Source organism: Trachymyrmex septentrionalis, unplaced genomic scaffold (assembly GCF_001594115.1).
Source record: "Trachymyrmex septentrionalis isolate Tsep2-gDNA-1 unplaced genomic scaffold, Tsep1.0 scaffold97, whole genome shotgun sequence".
NCBI classification, from domain to species: domain Eukaryota; kingdom Metazoa; phylum Arthropoda; class Insecta; order Hymenoptera; family Formicidae; genus Trachymyrmex; species Trachymyrmex septentrionalis.
The window spans coordinates 1,917,711-1,941,255 of NW_017306160.1; the positions used below are offsets into that span (position 1 = coordinate 1,917,711).

Genomic DNA, 23,545 nt, shown 5'->3' on the forward strand with positions numbered 1-23,545 from the left:
CAATGACGCTTTCTAATTTTATCCTTGTGATGTATTTCTAAAGTGTAGTTATGATTTCTCTAAATCATTACCACCACGCACTTACAATTAGCGTGTTGCAATGCAACTGTTAGCAAGAGTCGATCTATAATATATGTCATTCTTTAACTTGAAGGTAAAGAGGCGAATAACCTGAGATACGATACATCTATATATCTTTTATATTTTCTTAACAGCAGGAGGACGTTGATTGTCCTACTTTCAATATTAATACAAAATTATTACATTATCTCTTTTATTCTGAGATCTTTAGATATGTGGAACTGGTTAGAGCAAATTCTATTACTGCGCAGCAAAGTATCATATGTCATCCTCCACGTTCTTGACATTTTGTCCACATCGCATATCTTATCAAATTAAATTACAGAGATTAGTTTGTTACCTTGTATTTTAGACACCTGAATCGGTTTTCCGTTCAAAAACGCGCCTCGTCCTTTTCTAGCTGTAAATAGCTGCTCGAGAATTGGGTTGTACACAATACCAAGGACCATTTCTTTTTTAACGGCCAAACCGATGACCACACATGTGTGCGGAAATCCATGGATGAAATTGGTGGTTCCATCGATGGGATCTATGATCCACGTTGGAGCGTCAGTTAATTCTGGTAGGTCTTTACCAGTCGATTCTTCTGCGATAAATCTGATCATATAGTTGGATTAATTTTCCGAACTCGTGTATTATTTGCTTTTTGTCAAATGATACGGTGTTGTTTGAGAAGTGTCTACTACCTATGGTTTGAAAATGTTCGTTTGAGTCCGCCGATTATTATATCCTCTATCTGTCGGTCGTACTCGGTGACGAGGTCCCAATCGCCCAATTTCTCTTGGATATGTTTCAAACCGTTGATAGAATCTCGCAGAATCTTAAGCAATACTTAGTATTTAATACGTATTATAAAATCATTGAAAGATCGTCGGATACACAAATAAAACATAAAGACTAAGATAAACAAAAACGATAAAAGAATGAGATAAAACAATTATTATATTCGTGAGATAAATGCTTTTTCCATATTTTGAAAATGTACAATTTATACTAAAGATGCGTATGATTGTGTAAAGATTTATGCTACAGATCGCTTGATTTATGGTATTTCACAATTTGCACGGCGAATTTGATTTTTCCTGTTTGAGTACGGAAAAATTATTCACAGCGCAGGATAGATTTGTTTATCGCTCGAATCGTTAGAAAATTTGAAAGAATTATTGAATTTATCGCTAATAGACGTCATTAAGATGGTTCCTTTATTTTCTTTAATTCAATTTTTGAGACGTGACAAATAATTGCTAATTAAATAACCTTTGATATTTACTGTTTTTGATAAAATTGTACGGTGTAAATTAATTTTAATTGATTAATTTTGCCGCTCGCGCGCAGAATGAATAAAAATTCATAAAAACTAACGTCAAGATTTATTATTTACAAATATAACTATTATTTTATTAGATATTTTATCCATATATAACTACGTCGCTTCTGATATCTTTCTAGGAATTGATTTCTAATTTTATAGAAGTTTTATTATAATGTTGCGGAGATGACGAAAGAACAGGATGACAAATAGCGTAAATTCGTAAAATGTTTTAGATATAGATATCTCTTTATGACATGTAACACACTCGGCTCTTAAAATTATCTGATAGAAGATTTCACATCTGACATTATAAGAATGTCACATTCTTTCCGTTCGCGTCATCCTCAAATATGTAAATTACTATGGAAGCATATATAAAGTAATGTTTTCTCAATATCATACCGGTTGACAAGCGATCATCTCAATGATATCGCTTAATACATATTTTTAATTCATTCAGTTCATTGATGCTTTGTTCGAGGACCACGTGGAATATTTATTCTCATCGAAGACGAGATTCTTGCGATATATGCTCACCTGGGCAGCCTCGCGCGTCAGTTTAATAGCAGTTTCATAGTACACGTCCTCGGCGTACCGTGCCATTTCCGTACAACCTGGTGAACGCGCAAACGTGCGTCTGTTTCGACCTCGTCGGCAAAAGGCGCGAGCTAGCACTGTGTTGTCCGTGTCTGCACCTCGTGCTTTTTCACTCGAATCGGTCGCGCCTGCAGCAGGAGGTATGATCCGAGAACAACGATCGGCGTATTCTATCAAGTTTTTACCTCGAGAGCTTTAACTCCTCGAGAAGTCCTTTAAAGATTATAAATTTTTAACTGCTGCTATTCGTCGACAGAAGACAATGTTTGATAAATGGAAATTACTTATTACTATACTAATTGGCTTATTCGTTATACGCATATAATATTTTTGCGGTATTGTTATCTAAATGCTCTAATTAACATGTCACGTTGATGTTTATAATGATGAGCTAATAAAACTGGATATAAATAATGTATTTTGAGATTTGAAGATATCTATTCAAGACTATACCATCTTGTCTGCTTTATGAGATAACAATAATGCCATTCTAAAATAGACCTTGATTTTATATTCCGTCTGAGATGTACTTAATTGCACGCACCTGCCATTCACCACAATGATGTGAGATGCCTCCCGACGACGCGATAGTTTTATAAAGAGAACGGAATGATCAACGCTATCTCGCTGGTTTATTTCCCATACGATGTTTAAAGCCTCTTTCTAAACGATTTAAAAAATTACGAATTTTTAATAATACTATCCTTCGCAGTGATTCGGGAGATATCTCAAATAGTACGACAGCTATTGTGTGTGCGTGATTCACTTGCGATGATAGCGATATAAAGTCGTAATAAGATACACTGTTAGAAATGTTCTTAAATTTTATTAACTTTTAAGTTACACTATTTGAATTTAATTTCATGACATTACATTAAATTTAATGTATTTATAACTAAAAAGTATACTACTGTAACTTAATTTTCAGTTAAATCATTTATTACTTTTAATTTCGTTCATAATCACGAGCTTCACGTGTAAAAGAAGCTCGTAGTTACATTTCTAACAGTGTATGCAAATTTTGCGTTAATTTCCACGATAGGAACTGCAGGTGTTGCAAGTTTTGCGTCCTTGAGTGGTTTAGTGATTAGACATAAATTATAATATAAAGTTTAAATTCAGTCTATTTTTGATTGTGTTACTCGACTCAATCATAAAATATTTGTAATAATTCACAAGACATAAAGTGCCCATGGCACATACAAAAATGTAAGACAGTAAGACGTAAACCATAAGGAAATCGTAACATTGAACTACTGGCTTTACAGTCTATTGTTCGACCAATTTGCTTATTGCTTACTTTTTGCATATCCTATAGCTTAAACTTACTTAAATTTATATTTGTTCTACAATGTATATTTATTTCATTAATGTTTGTGATTATTCTGAGTTTACTAGAGAAATAAGAATTACTCTAATAAAAAATATGTATTTCTAGAAAATCTGAAATATTGTTTGAAAACAGAATCTTTTGAGAGACTTGATCTATAATTATGCTAATTCTTTTGCTTATTAATATACAACGTTATTGATTATATAAATATTTTCTAAGTTGATATTATTGAGAATTATCTCTAGAATTTTATTATTATTTTACAATATTTTTCTGATTCGGGATTTTTCTATTATTTCCTATGTTTATTGTCTATAAGATTTTCTGCTTGCAACTTACATATTTGTGTTGCGCAAGTACTTAATGTTCCCTAATGATTGGCTCGATCTTTATTCTGCCTACATCTATGTTTCTATTTGCTTCAATACGCTTTTGCAAATATTTTTCATTCTAATTAAAATATTGAAATGTATTTATCTTTTATCAAGAACTAAATCAAAATCCAACATTGATGTTTATTGGAATCAACACTTTTTTTTTACATTTTTTTTCTTGACATACATCGTGACATAATAATGCTTATTTATTTATACATTGCAATGGCTTTAAAAAGGCGCACATTGCGAGAACTCAGTGATGCATTTAAAGGATCACTTAAATTATATACATTATATATATCGAAAATATCATATACATTGAGACCATCCATTGTAATGAAAGAAATTGAAGGCAGTTTATAACACGCGGACAGCAGTCATGAATATTCATCGCATACAATAAATAAAAAAATTATCGGGAAAGATTTTTTCAGGACATTGATAATTAATTTTATTACCTTATCTTCTAATGTCAGCATCTTATAAGACAGACGGCATACAGAAACCTATTAAACTGTAGTAACTTTTAATTCAATATTGTGATGTTTTTATAATGATATGATTAATATATTATGGTAATCAACTGATTATTTTAAAAATTGATAATTAATAATATTAATTCAATAATCAGAAAACTTATCAAATGTGTAGAGAATACTAATGATAAAAATTATTTTTAAAAACTTTTACTTAATGGAAGAATAATTTAAATGTCGATTTGATGATGAATTGCATGGTAATTATTTAAATTAATATCTACCGCAAATATTTCATACTAGTGAGAATAAAGAAGTGTGAATACGTGTATTATAATTTTTTTTACTAAAACATACATGATCATTTATTATTATGGCCGCCTATGAGTTATCTCCTTCCAGTTTCTGAATAAATATTGTAATTCTATTTATACACTCACACATCTTAATAATATTTTATGATTGCGCACAGAACAAATCAAAGCAATCTTTTTTTCTAATATTACATTTTATATACCTATTAGTAAATACGATATTAACATTATTGTGTTAACTAAATCTCATAAATTGTGCTAAAATATAATTTAAACGGTGTAATCTAAAATTTTAACACGAAAAATAATATCGATAATGTTACAGAATAAATAATTGTTTTAATATAAAATACAATTTCGGGGAATAAATTTTGTTATTGTGTGTAAAATGCATATTATTATATCAATATCTTTGCACCGCGTTAATATATGATGAATGTTAAAATTTTATAATAAATTTGACAGTGCTTTAATTTTAATTTTATTCATAATAACAGGAAAATTGATCCAGAGTAAAAAAAACTAATTATGCTAATGCTTATTTTACAACATTACACATTGGTTAACATATTCGAATTAATCTCGTAGGTATGACATCTGTAAGTGCGTCAATAGGACTTTAGAAACTTCCTTAGACTGATTTTTATAGACAATTTCCTTGTATTACGTGATAGATACGTTCGTTGTTGGAACACACCTTCTGTTTTATACACTCAGCTGTTGAATGAATTAACGTGAGTTATTTTTTGCCTTGTGTCAGGTTCTTTTGAATCTTTTTCTTTTTTAAATCTGTATCGATGATTATTTTAGATATCTCTTGTGCTAGACTGTTGTTTGCTGCTGCGATAGTTTTGGCCTTCATAATATCATAAGTGCCACCTGTAAAGATGTTATAATAATTAGTTTTGCATGTAATTGATTATCAACTTTTGCTTTTACTACTTTTATTTAAAGTCTTGTATTATTCTATAAGATATCATCTGATTTTAAACCTGCATAATTCAGATAATTAAATCTAAAATTTCCGACTGTGTTCTGTAATTGTTTGTACAAAATAATTGTCTTTTTATTCATCATAATGAAAGTATTTCAATATGAATATATTTATCTATAATTGCTTTACAAGTCAATTTTCTGACCTTGAGTTTGTTAATATTTATCTTCTTCTAGACAGTAAATTAAATATTAGATTATAATTAAATATTAGATATTTTAGGTAAATTTTTTAGAGACAATTTTTTTTACTATATTCTCGTGATTTATATCGCGACAGAAAATTTGTGAAATTTAGCCATATGATATTTGTGTGTTTATTAATTTATTGTTTATGTTATCGTACCTTTCGAGTCAATAACAGTTCCACCCGCTTCGCGTATAAGCAGCGTTCCTGCTGCTACATCCCAAGGTTTAAGGAAAACATCGTCGTATAAGATATCTATGATACCCTGCGCTACGTACGCCATGCTCAGTGCAGCTGATCCGATGTTTCTGTTACTGAATAGATAGAAAACGCATAGAAAGGATCTTTTCAAAATAATAGGTATATAACACAGACTATACATTACGACTAGATAAAATATATTATATTATATAAGTGAAAAAGACTATTCGGTCAAGGCGCAGTTTTTCACCTAATCATTTCTCTGTGAATTTATAAAATTTCCAGTTTAGGTTAACTGTGCATCAATTATTTGTTGATCTTGAATATATAATTACGTTTTACTTACACCTGCGTCGCCTCGATTAAAGCGGTTAGCCTGGCTGTATACATATCTTTGTCTTTTTTCACGAATTTTACAGCTGACGCATCGATCCCTAGCATTGCTTGTTTTAGATCTGCAAAATATTTGAAGCAATGAGAATACATTTCTTACAGGTGCACTCAGATGTGGCTTTTCCCATCCGCCGCGAAATTATTACGGTTCTTCCCCCTGAATGAATCAACTGTGTGATTAATATAGGTAATCCAGAGCTTGCCGTTAAAAATAAGTTGTTATTGAATCGAATATATATTTAGTACTGAGTTTGCAAGATAGGACGACACATAATGGAAATCAATTATGATGAATTGCAAAGATTGTGCAAACTATAGAATAATTGCAAAATGAAAAATGTAGTATTCTGAAAATCGTTAACAATTGTTGAAAATTCAGCGAAAATTAATATTAAAAAAAAAATAATATTGATAGTGTCGCTTTTACATCTTACCAGTGATGTTAGAGACGTGAATCGGCTTTCCATTCAGAAAAGCGCCTTTGCCTTTTATTGCACTGTAGAACTCTGAGTTCGATGGATTGTAGATAATGCCTAAAACAAGCTCTTTGCAGATCATCAAAGCTACGCTTATGCCGAAATAAGGGAGCGAATGCATAAAATTGATCGTTCCGTCAATTGGATCGAGGAACCATGTTGGTGCATCTGTCAATTCTGGCATTTTTTGCATTGCAAATACCATTTCTTCCGCGATAATCCTGAAATAGGAGATATTTTAGCGAAACATTTAATTCCTTAGATATTAATAGAACATAATACGATCTTACGATAAATATTATAGGATTAGTTATTAAACTAAATTTAAGTTTGATTATCTAATGATTTCCAGTTTGCCTGTTTTTATGCAATTGCAGTTCATGTTTCAACTCACCTGTGATCGGGAAATTCTTTGGCTAAGCCATCAATAAATAGTTTTTCAATTTGCTGATCATAATTGGTTACAAAGTCTCCTTCATTTTTGTTATATATAATTTTTTCGTCCTGGCCACATTTAAGTATCTATACAGATAAGTAATGCAAAATATATAATTATGTCAATTGAGGAGTAGATTTTCAAAATGCGTTTTATCCAAAATTGAATTTTTTAAATTAGAGATGATAGTAGCGTAGTGTTCAGTGTGGTGGTGAGTTGAATGACTTATATTAAGCTACTCTGAAATGTTCAAAAAACATTTTTTCATCGTTAATTTATATGCTGAAAAAACATAAGACATTTCGAAATGCATTGTGTTTTTAACTAGAAATAAAAAAATGCATTTGTGTAATATTTTTAGCAATTGTTAAGCAATTTTGTTTAATATTTCACATCTCACTGATTGATTTATTATTGTTCTTTTTTATAAAGTGCGTAATTTTCTTGTGTGCGTAGTTTCCTTCTTCCTCGTTTACTAATTAAACGAAATTAGTTTAAAAATTACAAATTTTGGACAAAACACATTTTGAAAGTCTTTTTAATAATTATACAAAAAGAAAGAAAGTTGAAAAATATTTAAGAAAATAATGATTAATATAAACATATTTGGCTAAAAATCGAGAGCGAGTGAAATTCGTATTGACATTTTTTAATCATCTTCGGGAGATTCATGTGAAATATTAAATATATATTCTGTAGTAAGAATCTCACAAGTTAAATGAGGCACTAGCAAAATTGCTGCTACAAAGCGTACCAGTAGATAGAATTAAAAAATGTAAGTAGTGAGTAGAGCAAGAGAAAAGACGTTACATGAGCACACACACAACACACGAGAACTCACGCATACAACATACTATCATCCACATACACAACACATTCATACGTGCCAAAATGCAAAATGGGATTTTAGCCAAGCTGAGATAAAGTGAGTGATGCGATAGACCGAGCAGCTGTGATACAAAGGAAAAAAGTTTTTTTATAAGTGCATTGTTTGAAATTAATTCAAAATGTCTAGATGCCGTTTTATAAATGTGTCTTATAAGAATTATTTCAGGTTATATCTTTACAAATCCTTTCATTTATTTATTTACATACGTATAATATACAATTTATAGTACAACTTATCATTCGATTTTATCTCTCTAAGAATTGTGCAATCCTTCCGCTTATGCATGCGTTGTGACTCACCTTGCCAGCTTGTAATACACGTTCTGTCGCAAAATCGAAACACTTCGCGATGTCCAGATCGCACGACATAATTGCCGACGTCGAGAAACGTGCCGGTACAGCTAATCGAATCCTCGTATTAACCGCTTTAAATGAGGACTTGTGTCTTATAGGAATTCTTATCTCTGTAATTAATGATATTTGATAGCGAAAATAAAAACGCAGATAATTAAATATTAACATTTAAAACAACTCGTGTTCGTATGTTGACAGTTTGTCATAATTTAAAAGGCATTAACAGATTTTCTAGAAACTTAAAGTTTGCTTTATAATGAAAAGAGTTAATTTCACGTTATTGTTTTCCTTGCACACATGAGTGAAAAACGCCATATATTATATATTGACTTTTTTATAATACATAATATTTTACGCAAATTATGCAAATTAATATTATGTTCCTCGCGTAATAAGTAACATTATTTATTATACAATTATAATTTAAATTTATTGAATAGAGTCTATATTTACTGAATTAATATTGTACAAAAAGTTAAGATTATTCTAAGTAGCAAATTTAATACTTATTGTAGTTTGCAACACTTGTAGCGATAACAAGTTTGAAGCGTCAGTGGTACTATTGATTACTTCTGATTGATTGTCACGACAAACGTTGCGAACTCCGTTTTGTGTTTACGATTTATGTAGAATAACCATTAGATTTTTAAGATATACCACGCAGAGACATCAATAATTTGCCTTCGTATCTTATACATGTAAAAACGGTAAACTGGCTAATGCATGACAACATTAACAAATATTAACGAATACATTGGCTATCAATGTTGATTATATATGAGTATGCTATTCAGGTGTCTTTTTGTAACATGATTTAGTACATGAATTATCTATATGAATGTAAGCCAATTATTTAGCGAATATGTATAAAGTTGGCCTACATTTGAAGCCGCCTTTACATGCGTGTCATGACTTAATCATAAATAACAATATTAGTAAAATGGATGAGGAAAAGGAATTCGGCTTGTGGAGTTTCATTAATTATATTACGAATACAGACAAAGCAGAGCCGAGCGCTCGTTGAAACAAGTATTTGAAATTTATGAGTTGCTTACGAATTAAACGTTAAGAAATCTTTTATATGAATAAAATAGTTCTTTCTTAAATACGACTAATGTTTAATATTACTACGTCACATTAAACATTTTTATTTATACATGAATTATAATGTATTTACTATGCCAGATAATTATGTACGGTATGTGTAAAATACTGTTTATCAATTTATGTATTTGAGATATTAGGAAATAACAAAGCATAGATAATGTTATTTACCGTTCAGTAAATACTATACGTGATATTTTATAATACACTTTCAACGTTCGCCAGTAGGCTTGGTCAGGCTCGCTGTTCTCTCAAACTGCAAAGTAGCTCCTTTGAGCTGGCCTAGCATGCCCTTCTGCAATTAGCGTTATTAATTCCATGCATGATCTTTACTCGTTCAGTACACTGATTTGTTATACATTGTACTTATCGCGTCATAGCGATTTTCAATATCTCATGATTGAATGTGTTGTACACTTTGTTTAACAAACAAATAATAAATAATTGAACGCGTTTGTTCTATCATCATAATTAGCTATTCGTAAATAATAAAATTAGCTATTTTAAAATTATAAACATATTTATTAAAATTATAAACATATAATTATAAATTATGCTTACTCGAGACATATCATTTTAATAAGGACGTGACGCTAGCTTTTTTAATTATTTTAAATAATATTTAAGAGGAATGTGTATCGTCTCTAAAAATTATTGTTATTTTAAGTTTTTGTTTTCGATTCGTATAAGAACGTTATTTTGCACTCTGTAATAACAGCATTCTCTGATGAGTTTTAAGATCCGCATGTTTTATGTTTTATTAACTTTACGAGTTCTTTTGCCAGCTTGCAGTTACAGCTAGTAGCTTTGATGAAATAACGTTGAATTTTCCATCTAGTAAGAGCAAGAAATGATTTAAATAAAATGTTTTTTTAATTCTAAAATAATCATATCATTATACTTTGATCACTATGAGAGAAATAATCGAAGATATACTTAATGTTATACTATTTGTATCGATCATTATACCGCCAGCCTCTTTAATTATAAATACACCTGCAGCGGCATCCAAGATATTAAGTTGCCACAATGATATCCTTCCACAGCTTCCATGGCAACATGATACAGAGTCAACGCTGCTGAACCCATAGTCCTTATTCCATGTACTATCGAAACGAAAACTTTTAATCTTCTTAAAATGATATCGTGAATATTCTTAATAGTCGCGTATAAAGTTTTCAAACATAGAGAGGAATGTTTGAAGTCCTGGGAAAAGTAAAATATTATTATTATCGTTATGTTTGTCATACGTATAGATTTATTTTGTGAAAAGTCAAGAAGTATAATAAAAAATAAAATAAAAATAAAAACTATTAATATATTAGATATGAAAATTAAAGTTAAGAAAACATATACTTACTGATACGTATACAGGCATATGCACGCTTATTTGGTAGAGAATGTGGACATTTTGTCTTTGTTATAAAGAATTTCAAAACGAAAGAAAAAAAGAATGGAAATGATTAATGAAAGATAAAAAATAATACTTCTATTGAACTTGAGCTCTTAATCAGTTTTTCATTGAAATACGTTCCATATCCTTTTTTAATTGTAAATAAGTGTTCTAAAACGGGATTATAAATTATTCTAATCTCGAATTTCTTATTCACAGCCAATGCAATTGATATACAAGTTTATGGAAAAGAATGTACAAAGTTCGTTGTTCCATCAATGAGATCAATAATCCATGTAATTGCATTCGTAAATTCTGGCAGATAATTGGAACGTGATACTGTTTCTTCACCAATAAATCTAACAAACATTCTAAAATTTTGTATAAAAAGATAATATTACATGAATAGTAATTCATGAAATAATAATTTATTTGTATATAATTATGATTTATTATTATGATATGTACACAAACATTAATATAATATATTCAATTTCATCAAATTAAAAAATTTAGTAATCTATATGTAGGAAATTTTTTTGCTAAATTATCCATTAAAATTGCTTTGATTTTTTTATTGTATTGCGTCACTAAATCCTATACAATCTCCAGTTTTTGTTTCAATACTTTCAGATCCATGAAAAGCATCACGAATTACCTGAAAATAATATTGCACATGTTTTAACGTTTATGTAAAAATAGTAGAAGTGAAGTAATGATATTGGCTGTTTTCTAAATATACAATTCATCAATTATAATTTGTTTAACAACTTGTGAAATGAATCTTTAGAAATAACATATCTGACTAATTTTATTGCGCTTTGGAGTATAATGAATTTTAATCAGCGAAGTTACATTAAAGACAATCTGTCATGTCTGGCAATCGATAATCTTTCCAATCATACGCAATTATAGAATATACAGCCTTGGCTGTAAGTATAAAACATCTCTATAAATAGACGTTTTATATGTAACGAAAAATAAATTAAAAAACATTTTTATTGAAAAATAATATTTATTTTTATATTTTAATATCTCATCAATTTTCTTTGGACTTTTATTATCACTTTTTAGGAAAAAATGCAATAAATTAATAGTGCTTTATGCTTATCATTATTTCATTCTGCTCTATTTTTAATTTCGATTTTTTCTTTGCAAAACGATTGTCAGTAGCAGATATATAACTTCAAAGAGTCAAGTCAATATCTTAGTAAATTACAGGATGATAGTATCATATTCACCTTTCCAGATTTTATTGTAAAATCTAAGACGAAATCGTAATAGACCTTCTTTTGAGTAGACATTTTTGTTAACCCGAATCCAAAATATCCCGTTTCTTTTACAAGTTTACGAATGACACATCGCGATAGTATGTTCCATTTAAAGTATTCCGCCTGGATATCGCGATTGTTCTTATGATGCGATTGTCGGATGAGATTGTCATCCCCATTATGAACTCACGTTCACTTAACTCAATAGAAATATCGAATCCTCTCGAGTTCTTTTCCATTCTTTCTGCGATATGTTATGTTTGAGAAGAGAATTAAAGTTTTTATTACTAAATCCTATTACAGAAAAGTTCATCTTGGTAATGCTGTGACATGTATACAGATGAGTGATATCTTCATCGTATATTCTTAACTATATATGTATAAAAAAAATGCATAATACTTTAAAATTATCCGTTGCAACTGTTGATAATCTTTTTTTAAATTCACGCTTGCATTCGAGTATTAATTTAGTATATCGACACTGTTTGAAAAGATAAAGAATATTTTTTATACATATTTATTACATCACATTATGCAACAAAGAAGATCAATTTGGTGTAACATCGCCAAAGAATGCGTTGATTAAATTTTATAGCGATTCGAAGGCGCCAATTCGAAAATGAACAAATCTTGTTCATTGTAGGGAATGTTTTGCAGGATAAATGGAAAGATATATAATCATTATCAGAATTAAAGTATACATGTTACAAAAACGTTTTTACAGACACAATTATAAAAAAATTTTAGAATTGTTTTATAATTGTAGTGAAACCGTTACGTACTAAAAATGTTAAATAAGAACTAGACTCAGATAAGACAATAAATATACTAGGATTTTAATTAAGATTTAACACACAGTTTTTATTATTATTTACAACAAAAAATATTGAAAAAATAAGATTATAAAACAAGATTTTAAAAAATCAAGTAAAATTTCCTATTGATAAATTGTCTTATTGAAAATGGAAGAAATTAAAAGGATTACAAAAAATCTTTTTATTTTTGTCAAACGTCCTATTATTGCACAATAATATGCAAATAAAGTATTCTTATATATTGTTTTGTTTATCAAACAATGTGATAGCTTGTGATATCTGTCTTAATAGCATGCCTCAGGAACGTGATATCGTTTAGTTGGCAACGTGAACAAGGCGTGAGAACTTAATTTATACATACGAATATATAATTCGATTAAATAATTATATCTTAATTTACGTGCGGCCACACGCAATTGTATCAAGTCTTATATGATTATGTACATTTTTCTTGCACCTGATCCTGTTGTTTTTTTGCAACTTTTATTAGCATGATAAAATTAACCATTATTACCGCTGCTGATCGAAGCTATATAACGGGTTAATCACCACGATATAAAGCGCACGCGATGAACAATGCAATGTCGATATGTTGTTTTTGCAGATTTTTATGTGTAAGCTTTATATACTTCTGTAAATTTTGCAAGCATTAGAAATATTATAATTGTTGCACGCAGTCTTTATTTAGCTCTTTTATATAATATAATATATTGCTTTTATTTTACTAAAAATATTTTTCCCATACCTGCAAAATTTTATTTAAAATATATTTTGCTCATATCTGTATATTTTGTATCATCACATATTTTCAAATCTCCAGTATCCATATCTTGTATTTATACCGAGACACTACCGTGTCTCCAGATTAAAATATATTAAAGAGAAAATTGTGAATCAATTACCTAAAAATTTAAATTTGATTTCCGAAAATATTCTTGATTATAAATATTGACTTATACTCGTTTCTACCAATGTGGATTAACTTTAATCTCGGTTCAACTTACTCTTCACTTTTTTCTTATTCTTAAAACTAGAAAAAGATGAAGAATTAGTTGAACCGAGATTAAAGTTAAATTGCTTAGTAAAAATGGGCATTATATGGGATTTTCTTTTTTTCTTACAGAATCAAGGCGGACCAGGTGTCCCTACCTCTCAAGGTCCCGGAGGAACAATGGTACCTGGACAAATGGGTCCAAATGGACCACAAAGTGGATCTCATATGATGCAAAGTGGTCCCAATCAGATGGGTTCTAACGGACCCGGACAGATGGGCCCTGGTGGACAAATGGGACCCGGTGGACCCGGTCAAATGGGTCCTGGAGGACCTGGACAAATGGGACCAGGAGGCCCAGGACAAATGGGTCCAGGGGGTCCTGGACAAATGGCTCCGTCACACATGGTGCAAGGTGGTGGTCCTCCTGGTGGACCTCATATGAGTCAGACTGGACCAGGGCAAATGGGTCCAGCTAGCGGACCTGTTCCAGGATCTCAAATGGGTTCTGGAGGCCCTCAAAATTCTCAAATGGTTCCCGGTGGACCTGGGCCTGGCCATATGGGTGGTCCTCCAAGTCACATGAATACCAGCGGTCCACCAGGACCAGGCCATATAACTCCTGGTGGTCCTCCCGGACATATGGCGGGCGCAGGACCTCCAGTATCAGGACACATGAACGCTAGTGGACCACCTGGATCAGGACATATGAACGCGAGTGGTCCTGGACCAGGTCACATGAATACAAGTGGACCCCCTGGATCAGGTCATATGAATAGCGGGCCACCAATTTCAAGTCACATGAACGCGAGTGGTCCACCAGTATCTACACACATGAATGCGAGTGGTCCAGGAAGTCATATGGGTCCTGGTGCTCCTGGTCAAATGCCCACAAGTGGTCCTACAGTGCACAGTATGGGTCCAGGAGGTCCGAATCAAATGGGGCCAAATGGCCCGAATCAGATGATGGCGAACAGTCAAACACAAATGGGACCTGGAGGACCGATGGGTCCCGTTGGGCCAACAGGACAAATTGGACCAAATGGGCCTGGACAAATGGGCCATAATGGACCGTCACAGATGGGTCCAAATGGACCTCAAATGGGCATGGGCGGTCCACCTGGACAAATGAGTATGAATGCACCAGGCGGACAAATGGGCCCTGGTAATCAAATGGGACCTGCAGGAGCGGGTAATCAAATGGGACCAAGCGCACCAGGTAGTCAAATGGGACCTACTGGTCCAGGTGGACAAATGGGGCCAGGAAGCGGTCCCGTAAGTCAATTAGGACCGAATAGTCTTGGACAAATGGGTCCTGGAAGTGGTCCAGGTAGCGTACCAATGACAACAAGCAGTGGACCTGTTTCTATCGGACCTAATGGACCTACTGGAATATGTGTAATGAGTGGTCCTGGTGGACAAATGACTTCTAGCAGCGGTCCCGGAGGACAAATGGGCGCAACAGGTCCTGGAGGCAGCTCTGGAGGACAAATGGGTCCAGGAAACGGTCCTGGAGTGCAAATGAATGTCGGTAGTGGACCTGGCGGCCAAATGGTACCTGGAAGCGTACCCGGACAAATGGGATCAGGCAGTGGACAAATGGGACATGGTGGTAGTGGACCTGGAGGTCAAATGGGACCAGGAAGTGGACCTGGTGGACAAATGGGACCAGGCAGTGGTCCTGGTCAAATGGGACCAGGCGGACAAATTCCATCAAGTGGTCCAGGACAGATGATGCAAGGAGGTCCGGGTGCTCAAATGGGCCCGAATGCTTCGAGTAATCAAATGGGTCCTGGTGGTCCGAATAGTCAAATGGGACTGTGTGGTCCAAATAATCAAATTAGTCATACAAATGCGAGTGGGCAAATGGGACCTAATGGACCAAATGTTCAGCCTCCTACTACTCAAATAGGTCCTGGCAGTCAAAATCAGGGTCAAGTTCCCAATAACACAGCACCATTAGGATCGGGTGCTCCAGTAAATCAAATGAGTCAAACTGGAAGTGGACAAATTGGTCCTACTGGACCTACAGGACCACCCGGATCAGGACAAGAGAATCTGAATGCGCTTCAAAAAGCAATCGATTCTATGGAAGAGAAAGGGTTACAAGAAGATCCGCGATATTCTCAATTGTTAGCCTTAAGAGCTCGTCAAGGCAGTGGTATGGGTGACAAGCAAGCCTTCAATTCACAACAATTGCAACAATTACGGTATATAAATTCTATTATAACAATTGTGTGTTTTATATATATATATATATTATTTTTAAGACATGAGAAAAGAAAACAATAGACAACTATATAAATATAAATTGAATGTAAGTACGATTAAAAAACAATCATACAAACATTTTTTAATTCTAGGTGATTTTAATTTTCTAAAATAATTATATTAAGTTATTTTGTATATATTTTTAATGTTTTAACTTAAAATAAGAAATACATAAATATCTTCTTTACATTTCTTTTTTTATTTCGCAGTCTTAATTTTTTTTCACATTCTTACAGAGCTCAGATAATGGCATACAGATTGCTAGCAAGAAACCAGGCTGTACCTCAACAGGTTGCACTAGCTGCTCAGGGTGAGTTTTTAAATATATCTCGATATATAATTTTATAAGCTTTGGGTGACTACTCTATCTTTTGTATTGCTTTCTGCCACATAATTTATTTTGCTTATTTCAAATAGAACTTTTCTAGTCCATATGTTTGTTTTTTTGTTTTACATCTATTTGCTTTTTTATACATTGTTTTAATATTATAAATGTACATAAAATTAATTTATCTTTTGAACATTGTATATCATTTATAATGTATATTTGTAATGCATTTATAATGCATTAGAAATTTGTATTCGCTACTGTTATATAATATATTTTATTCTAAATGCTTTTATCGTCTGAATATACATTATGTTAAACTTTCCGCTTAATTTCTATTTCTGCTCAGTAACTTTATGTATTAGATTGTGTAATTACAGAAATTATACTTACTGATTGTAATACTTAGTAATGTATAATGAGTGTGAAACGAGACAAATGTATAGTGGTACTTACAAAAGTAGGGTAGAATGATCCTGATTTAAGGCGGATTTGAATAGGTGGCGCGCCTCCTCCTCCAGGGATGAGTCAACGCCCCATAGATCCGTCTCAAGGCCCTGTTACACCATCTGGGCCACAAATACCAGGTCCGAATGTTATTGGTCCCACAGGTGCTCCTAGACCAGGTTGTCAAACGCCGCAACAACAGCAACAGCCGCCTCAGTCTGGCGCTAAAGCTAACAGAGTGACAAGTGTAGGAAAACCTGCAGGATTAGATCCGTTGTTAATATTGCAAGAACGAGAAAACAGGTAGGGATAGGACAAATAGTAGTATTAATGTGTAATAAAAGCCATACTTTCGTAAAAGAAGTTAGTAAAATATAAAAAAATTTAATGCTTGGTAATAGAGTTGCAGCCCGAATATCGCTTAGAATGGAGCAACTTAGCAATCTACCGACAAATATGCCAGAAGATCTTCGTATACAAGCTCAGATTGAATTGCGCATGCTAAGAGTACTAAACTTCCAGAGACAATTAAGATCAGAGGTACTTAATTAATTTATGGATTTGATATTTTATATGAAGTTAGAAGCTCTTATTTATTCTTTTTAATACTTTCGATTCTTTTTTTTTTACAGATTATAGCATGTACTCGAAAAGATACCACTTTAGAAACTGCAGTGAACGTGAAAGCTTATAAACGTACGAAACGGCAAGGATTGCGTGAAGCTAGAGCTACCGAAAAATTAGAAAAACAACAGAAATTAGAAGCAGAACGTAAACGAAGACAGAAACATCAAGTAAGAGTTTTTTTAATTATATTTAAATTGTAAAATTTATGTCATTATATAGTATTATCTTTAGCAAGATTGTCATTGCGAATAAACGAATACACATTTATTTTTGCAGGAATTTCTTAGTTCTGTATTACAACATGGCAAAGACTTTAAAGAATTTCATCGCAATAATGTTGCAAAATTGGCTAGGCTTAACAAAGCAGTGCTTAACTATCATGCGAATGCTGAACGGGAGCAGAAGAAAGAACAAGAACGCATTGAGAAAGAGCGTATGCGTCGTCTTATGGCGGAAGACGAAGAGGGTTACAGAAAATTAATTGATCAAAAGAAGGATAAACGTTTAGCATTCTTGTTATCTCAAACCGATGAGTATATCAGTAATCTTACAGAAATGGTTAAGCAACATAAAATAGAACAAAAGAGAAAGCAAGTCGAAGAACAAAAGCGTAAGAAGGTAATATAAATTTAAACACTAGCTATTCTTTCATAATAAAATGCTTATAATATTGACGAAGTCTTATGATCGTGTAGAAAAAGAAGAAATTACAAGATGGTGAGAATGCTGAAGATGGCGGAGCCAATGATGATACTCGTATTGGTGTAATAGAAACATCCACTGGTCGCACATTAACTGGCGATGAAGCACCATTAATGAGTCAATTATCAGCATTTTTAGAAGCTCACCCCGGATGGGAGCCAATTGAATCAGATAGTGAGGAGGATGAAGACGATGATGAAGAAGAGAATGAGAGTGAGGATAAATCCGATAGTAAATATTCACACTTTAGATTTGTGTATACTAGGGTGATCCATCTTTATTCTTGAAGACAATTTTTTTTTCTAATTCTTTCCGCGGCACCCCTCAAAATTTGAGCTCCCTTATATTACACTTTTATCAATGTTGAGAGTGTAATATAACTCAAATGTTTAACGAGCTGTCGGCATGGGTTTCCATTGTTCGATCGAGCTGTAATTTAACAGGAATTATTTTTTGTGAATTAGAACCATTTTGAGATGCCGCGGAAAAAAATTCGAATGTTGAAAAAGATGGATCACCCTAGTGTGTACAGATCTTTTATACAGACTTAACTCATGAAATATTAATTAAATAGGCAAAGATAAATCAATGGGTGATTCTGAAGAAGAAAAAGCAAAGAAAACAATACATAAAGCGAAAGTGGAAGATGACGAATATAAAACAGAAGAACAAACATACTACAGTATTGCTCATACGGTTCATGAGGTTGTCACTGAACAAGCAAGTATTATGGTGAATGGAAAGTTGAAAGAATATCAAATAAAGGTATTTATTACTTTTAGTATTTTAGTTTAGTACTTTTTAAATAATTTTAGTTTTATAATATATTTTAAACATATATAAACTTACATTTCTCTATGACTGAAAAATCTTAATAAATGCTTTAGGGTCTGGAGTGGTTAGTGTCACTATTTAACAATAATCTAAATGGCATTCTGGCAGATGAAATGGGTCTCGGTAAAACAATTCAGACTATTGCTTTAGTAACATATCTTATGGAAAAGAAGAAAGTCAACGGTCCATTTCTCATCATTGTTCCTTTATCGTATGTTTCTTTCCTGTTTTAAAAAATATTACAAATGATTTATTTTTGAATGATAATGTTAATATATATTTTTAGAACATTATCAAATTGGGTTCTGGAATTTGAAAAATGGGCACCAAGTGTTGTCGTAGTGTCGTACAAAGGTTCTCCAGCTGGCAGAAGAACGATACAATCTCAGATGCGAGCTACAAAATTCAACGTCCTTTTAACAACTTATGAATATGTCATAAAAGATAAAGGTGTGTTAGCCAAATTGCAGTGGAAATATATGATCATTGATGAAGGACACAGAATGAAAAATCACCATTGCAAACTTACCCAAGTGCTAAATACACATTATTTGGCTCCTCATCGACTATTGTTAACTGGTACACCATTGCAAAATAAATTGCCAGAACTATGGGCTCTTTTGAATTTCTTGTTACCTTCAATCTTTAAATCCTGCAGTACATTCGAGCAGTGGTTCAATGCTCCTTTCGCAACCACTGGCGAGAAGGCAAGTATTTTGCATAAACATATTTTAATATAGCTCTATTTAACATTGTTACGATCTTTAGGTGGAGCTGAACGAAGAAGAAACTATTTTGATTATTCGTCGTTTGCATAAAGTATTGCGGCCTTTCTTATTGAGACGCTTGAAGAAAGAAGTAGAATCGCAATTACCTGATAAAGTGGAATATATTATCAAATGCGATATGTCTGGCCTACAGAAAGTTCTTTATAAGTACGTAAATATATCGTCTGTGTTTAATTTCATTATGAAATTAATTTGTATAAGCATAATACATAAACAAAAATTTTCTATTAGGCACATGCAAAGTAAAGGTGTACTACTGACGGACGGATCGGAAAAAGGAAAGCAAGGAAAAGGCGGTGCCAAAGCTCTTATGAATACAATCGTACAATTGAGAAAACTATGCAATCATCCATTTATGTTCCAAGCTATAGAAGAGAAATACTGCGAACATGTCGGCACGCAAGGTTCCGGTGTTATTACTGGGTATGTATCTCGACAGTTTTTGAACGCTTTTATATATGAAACATAAAATATTAAATTTTTATTTATTGTTATTAGGCCCGATCTATATCGTGCATCTGGGAAATTTGAACTTCTCGACCGTATTCTTCCTAAATTGAAGGCTACGAATCACAGAGTATTACTATTTTGCCAAATGACTCAATTAATGACAATTATGGAAGATTATTTAAGTTGGCGAGGATTTATGTATTTACGATTGGATGGTACAACGAAAGCAGAAGATAGAGGAGACTTATTAAAGAAATTTAACGATCCCGGTTCGGAATATTTTCTTTTCTTGCTATCCACACGTGCTGGTGGTCTTGGTTTAAATCTCCAAGCTGCTGATACAGTTATCATCTTTGACTCTGATTGGAATCCTCATCAGGTATGAGATATTAATATAGATTATAATAAACAATTAACATGATATTGAGAACTTGAAATTGATTTACATATATTTACAGGATTTACAAGCTCAAGACAGAGCACACAGAATCGGACAGAAGAACGAAGTGCGTGTACTCCGATTAATGACTGTTAATTCCGTTGAAGAGCGGATATTAGCGGCAGCTAGATATAAATTAAATATGGATGAGAAAGTTATTCAAGCTGGTATGTTCGATCAGAAATCCACTGGCTCTGAGCGACAGCAATTTCTTCAGAGTATTTTACATCAGGACGATGCTGATGATGAGGAAGAGAACGAAGTACCCGACGATGAAACCGTAAATCAAATGATTGCTAGGACAGAAGGTGAATTCGAAATATTCCAGAAATTAGATTTAGAACGGCGACGTGAGGAGGCCAAATTAGGTCCAAATCGCAAATCACGACTGCTAGAAGAAGCTGAGTTGCCCGATTGGTTGGTAAAGGATGACGATGAAGTGGAAAGATGGACCTATGAAGAGGACGAAGATAGATTCCTTGGAAGAGGTTCAAGGCAACGTAAAGAAGTTGATTATACAGATAGTTTAACCGAAAAAGAATGGTTGAAGGCAATTGATGATGATGGCGCCGAGTATGAAGAGGAAGAAGAAGATGATAAAAAGAAAAAGAAGACACGAAAACGTAAGAAGAAAGGCGAGGAAGACGATGAGCCTATGCCGAAGAAACGAAGAGGTGCCGGATCTTTGGTCGATCCGAAAATGAAACGGGCTATGAAAAAATTAATCACATTAGTTGTTAATTATACCGACAGTAGCGATGGCCGATTATTGAGTGAACCTTTTATGAAATTACCTTCACGAAGAGAATTACCAGACTATTATGAGATTATTAAGAAACCTTTAACTATTAATAAGTTATTGCAGAAAATCGAAGAGGGCAAAGTAAGTATTTACTACATCCTTTTTTGCTTTCTTTGGATATATGTCTATAATTTAATAATTTTATCTTTTCCACACAGTATGCTGATTTAGATGAACTTGAGAAAGATTTCATGCAACTTTGTAAAAACGCTCAAATTTATAACGAAGAAGCATCACTAATTCACGAAGATTCGATAGTGTTACAATCCGTTTTTACAAATGCGCGTCAGCGTCTTGAAGAGGAAGGTAATAATTCCGATGGAGATGATAAAGGTATAAATATTTTGATAACAAAATTTTGATAACGAAATTTTTGATGACTAATTTTAGCCTTTTACGGATGTTATCTTCAAAGATACCAGAAGGTTTGCGAGTTATTGCCATGTTTTCATCCATTGTTAATGTCAACTTTTCATGAACCTTGCTGTTCACTTCATCAGGGTGAGAAGCGCAGATATCAGTGCGCTCCTCGCTCTGAAGTGAACGGTAAGGTTCATGAAACGTTGGCATTAACAATGGATGAAAACATGGCAATAACCCGCAAACTTCCTAGTATTTTTGAGTATAAATATTTTATTATTATTATATAATTATTCAGTGAACTAAAATTTATTAAAATTTTCTTTTAAAGCTTTTTTCACGTATTTTTTATTACACAGATGGCGAAGATGGCTCGGATGCGGATTCTAGTGTAAGAATGAAAATTAAACTAAAAGGAAGAAAAAGTGAAGGAAGAGGCGGTCGTAGAAAGAGAGTTACTAAAAAATATATATCTGACGATGATGATGATGCTGATGATAATTAAGAAGCATTGTATTGCTTCTTGTAAAAGTTATTGAAAACGTAATTTAAGTATTTAATCGAATAATTTCAAATATGTTATATCTTAAATAGTAGAATCTTATAAAAGTACAACCAAGAATTGTATGTATGCCACTTGATTATAGCAGTGAAGCACTGCTATATTACTGTAAACTTCCAATGTGTTGTTAACTTTTATAATTAGTGAACTTATTGATAAATTGACAAATGTTATCGTAAGTCTATCTAGATATATTGTATCTTAATACTGTAGAAACAGACATGATGTGTGGTAATTTTTATTTCAGATAAATTTGCGAGTAGTAAACAGCTATGACATATTGTACAGAAAAAAGATTAGCATTAAGATTTATTTCGGATATTGTTTCAATCTCTCTATTTTTATGAAGTCTGATTGAATATTATATTTGAACTCCAATTGCTAGGTGTTATTTCGAGTTCGCGTTTTTTGGATCATGGCACACAAAAAACTTAAGGTAGTAAGACGTAAGAGGTAAGGAAATCAACATGTTGAATTGGCTACTGCTTACGTTATGGCCTTACGGACTCTATTGTGATTGGTCAATTCGCTTACTGCTTACATTTTACTGTTTAAGTTTTTTGTATGCCAAAGCCCTTTATCTCACTATTAAGGGTAGCGTAGATTTGGATGCGTTACTCTATGCCTCGCCGCAGTATAATATATGTTAGATAACTTTATAAGTGATTACAGACATATGCAGTATGTAAAGAAATTTTTAGTTTGCTGAAACGTATCATGTAATCCTTTTACAAACATTTTGCAACAGTTATGAGTTTATTGAGGATGTTATTCAATTATTCACAGACCAATAATTTATTATCATTGGCACTGTTATCAATCTACATTTTAATTTTTAAATCTGTGTCCCGCATTTAGACGTGTCATTATAAAATTTGACCGCGTAAATATTATGATATAGTATACAATATATATTATATATACATGTATATGTATTATGTAT

General features: G+C 32.5%; 3 protein-coding genes across 5 annotated transcripts in view; 1 reads left to right on the top strand and 2 right to left on the bottom strand.

The window, feature by feature from the left end:
* LOC108756259 (inositol monophosphatase 2-like) overlaps positions 1-2,243 on the bottom strand; it is a 3,401-nt gene extending 1,158 nt beyond the window's left edge. Inside the window, exons 1-3 of the mRNA XM_018499913.1 lie at positions 1,931-2,243; positions 768-901; positions 422-678 (exon numbers count right to left, since the gene is read on the bottom strand). Coding sequence (XP_018355415.1) covers positions 422-678; positions 768-901; positions 1,931-1,996 — 457 coding nt within the window. The 5' untranslated portion in view covers positions 1,997-2,243. The remainder of the gene's footprint in view (positions 1-421; positions 679-767; positions 902-1,930) is intronic.
* The window catches only part of LOC108756255 (ATP-dependent helicase brm), a 31,122-nt gene extending 7,738 nt beyond the window's left edge, over positions 1-23,384 (top strand). The window contains exons 3-18 of one of the 3 annotated variants that reach the window (XM_018499908.1): positions 14,125-16,202; positions 16,500-16,573; positions 17,092-17,341; positions 17,440-17,578; positions 17,671-17,832; positions 17,942-18,283; positions 18,361-18,598; positions 18,942-19,132; positions 19,255-19,412; positions 19,488-19,908; positions 19,970-20,136; positions 20,221-20,412; positions 20,488-20,818; positions 20,898-21,761; positions 21,839-22,013; positions 22,400-23,384. In XM_018499908.1, the coding sequence (XP_018355410.1) occupies positions 14,125-16,202; positions 16,500-16,573; positions 17,092-17,341; positions 17,440-17,578; positions 17,671-17,832; positions 17,942-18,283; positions 18,361-18,598; positions 18,942-19,132; positions 19,255-19,412; positions 19,488-19,908; positions 19,970-20,136; positions 20,221-20,412; positions 20,488-20,818; positions 20,898-21,761; positions 21,839-22,013; positions 22,400-22,545 (5,928 nt within the window). In that variant the 3' untranslated portion in view covers positions 22,546-23,384. The remainder of the gene's footprint in view (positions 1-14,124; positions 16,203-16,499; positions 16,574-17,091; positions 17,342-17,439; positions 17,579-17,670; positions 17,833-17,941; positions 18,284-18,360; positions 18,599-18,941; positions 19,133-19,254; positions 19,413-19,487; positions 19,909-19,969; positions 20,137-20,220; positions 20,413-20,487; positions 20,819-20,897; positions 21,762-21,838; positions 22,014-22,399) is intronic. The other 2 variants (XM_018499909.1, XM_018499910.1) reach the window with 2 other exon arrangements.
* Positions 4,963-8,507, bottom strand: LOC108756256 (inositol monophosphatase 2-like). Its single transcript, XM_018499911.1, has 6 exons — positions 8,365-8,507; positions 7,135-7,262; positions 6,699-6,961; positions 6,218-6,326; positions 5,830-5,984; positions 4,963-5,369 (listed from the first exon to the last, which is right to left on the bottom strand). Exons 1-6 carry the CDS (start codon positions 8,431-8,433, stop codon positions 5,230-5,232), a joined length of 864 nt encoding a protein of 287 aa, XP_018355413.1. The 5' UTR covers positions 8,434-8,507; the 3' UTR covers positions 4,963-5,229.
* Positions 23,385-23,545: the final 161 nt, after the last annotated feature.